The following is a 2014-nucleotide window of genomic DNA, read 5'->3' as shown; positions in this document are numbered from 1 at the left end:
TATGTAAAATATTTTATTTCTTTGTAAAACTACTTGAAATTTTTTTTAAAGGTTTTTATTTTATTATAGAATCGTTTGCTCAAAATATTTTGTTCTTTTTCTCATTTCACTTCACAGTTAGCACTATCAGTTTATTTCCGTTTGATTAGCCTAACATGGACATTTGCATACTTCCTCGAGATAAAAGGCAAAAGAAGAAGAAAAAATAATCAAAGCGCTAACTAACCTTCCTTTTAAAGACTCTTTTATAATGCGACGTAAGGTTACAAGATAAAGAGAAGAATTTTTAATCTTCCCTCCATCCGGCCAGTCGCCATTTGGCGTCTTCTGAAACTCACACAGCCAAACCAAAGAAAAAGTAAAGTGTTCTTTACTTTGCAACCCTTAGTTTTGTTGTAAACCTTGCCACATGCGTTGGTTGCGTAGCTGACAAACAGTATGGTAGCCTCGCGGCATGTTCACGGTGCGATCCCTCATACGATGTTAGAAAACATGTTAAAACTGTGTTGTTGTTTATGTGCTGTTTTCTGTGTTTCACAAGCATTTAATTTAGAACCCAGGATACCTGTTTATAAACTGGGGATTAAAGGAACATATTTTGGATATTCTGTAGCCGAGCACCAGATTTTGGGCGACAGGAATTCCGTCCGTGAGCAAGTGTAAGTTTCAATTTAATTGGTTTTTAAATTAAAGTGCAATGAAATTGATTTGCGAATTGAAGTGAAGAAAGAGTTCTTGTTTCTAACATTAAGTTTGTTTTTCTTACAATGAAGAAACAAAAAAAAATTTAGATATTAAATTTTAACAACACAAAAAATATACTTTAAAAATAAAATAATAGATTTAAACAATTACATATTTAATAAATTTAAATTAAAGATGTTATTTTATTATCAAACACAAAATGAAATAAATATTCTACCCTATTATTTTTCTTTTTTTTTCTAATTTTGATTTCTTTTTCCTCAAGAGTTTTTCCTCGAAAATCTACTTTTTTAAATTTAAAATATAGTGCATTATATTGATCGAATATAGCATTTTATGCATCATATTCACCCTTATAGAGAGTAAATGAAAATTATACTCTAAATGAGAATAAATAATTATCATAAAACAGATACTTAAGAGTTGGTCTATGGCGAAATAACTTCAATCTTTTGAAAGTCAATTTACACAATAAAAAATTTCAAATCATTTTTTCACTACATAAATTAAATTTCTATTTGCGACTTAAAAATGCTTCAATAAATTAATTTGATGGCATATGGCGAAAATGAACGATGTCTGTAACGATGCTAGAACGTTTCAACTAAAAATGTATTCTTATGTAATATACTCTATAATTATTTTTTTTTAAAAAAATACATGCAACTAATAACGCGGAGAATCTTTATTCATCCTTCAATAAATCATATAAAGTTAATTCGAATCGCAGAGGGTCAAAACTTTTAACACCGTCGCCAATAGCCCATTGTGCAGCTTTAGTGCGCGTAAATAAAGTGCCTACTTACCTACTATTCAAATCTATTGAATCAATATGTCAATTATTTAAGGGAAATTAAATTAAATCTTTTACAAACCAAGTTATTTTAATGAACGATATTTACTTAATTGTATATTTTGAAATAAAATTTGTTTTATGTAAATTGCTTGACAAAGTTTTTAAATACTTATTTTAAACATTTATATGTTTTCTTTTCCACGTGATAAACATTTAATGTCCTTCCTGAACAGAGATCACTTTTGGAGGAGTTTGAGTCAATTAACGGGGCCCTTCATCGTTCAAACGGATCCATCATAAAATATACCACCTCAAAAACAGATCCTTCACAAAATATTTTATTGTAAAAACGGATCCTTCATAAAATATTTTTATTTTAGAAATCGAACGTTCACAAAATGTTTCATCGTATTAACGGACCCTTCATAAAATTCTTTTTTAAAGAAAGCGGAGTTACTAATTTATAATTATAAAACTAAGACTTCTTGAAAGAAAAGTCCCCCCCCCCCTTCT

The 2014-nt window shown here is 28.9% G+C and overlaps 1 protein-coding gene across 1 annotated transcript in view; it reads left to right on the top strand.

Annotated features, from left to right (window-relative positions):
- The first annotated feature begins 377 nt into the window (after positions 1 to 377).
- Positions 378 to 2014, top strand: part of LOC107454271 (integrin alpha-PS1) — a 174680-nt gene continuing 173043 nt past the window's right edge. The window contains exon 1 of the mRNA XM_016071396.3: positions 378 to 659. Within this exon, the coding sequence (XP_015926882.2) occupies positions 439 to 659 (221 nt within the window). The 5' untranslated portion in view covers positions 378 to 438. The remainder of the gene's footprint in view (positions 660 to 2014) is intronic.

The sequence above is a fragment of the Parasteatoda tepidariorum genome, chromosome 10, assembly GCF_043381705.1.
Source record: "Parasteatoda tepidariorum isolate YZ-2023 chromosome 10, CAS_Ptep_4.0, whole genome shotgun sequence".
NCBI classification, from domain to species: Eukaryota; Metazoa; Arthropoda; class Arachnida; order Araneae; family Theridiidae; genus Parasteatoda; species Parasteatoda tepidariorum.
The sequence above is the reverse complement of the archived record's forward strand: the minus strand, read 5'-3'. Positions and strand labels throughout refer to the sequence as shown.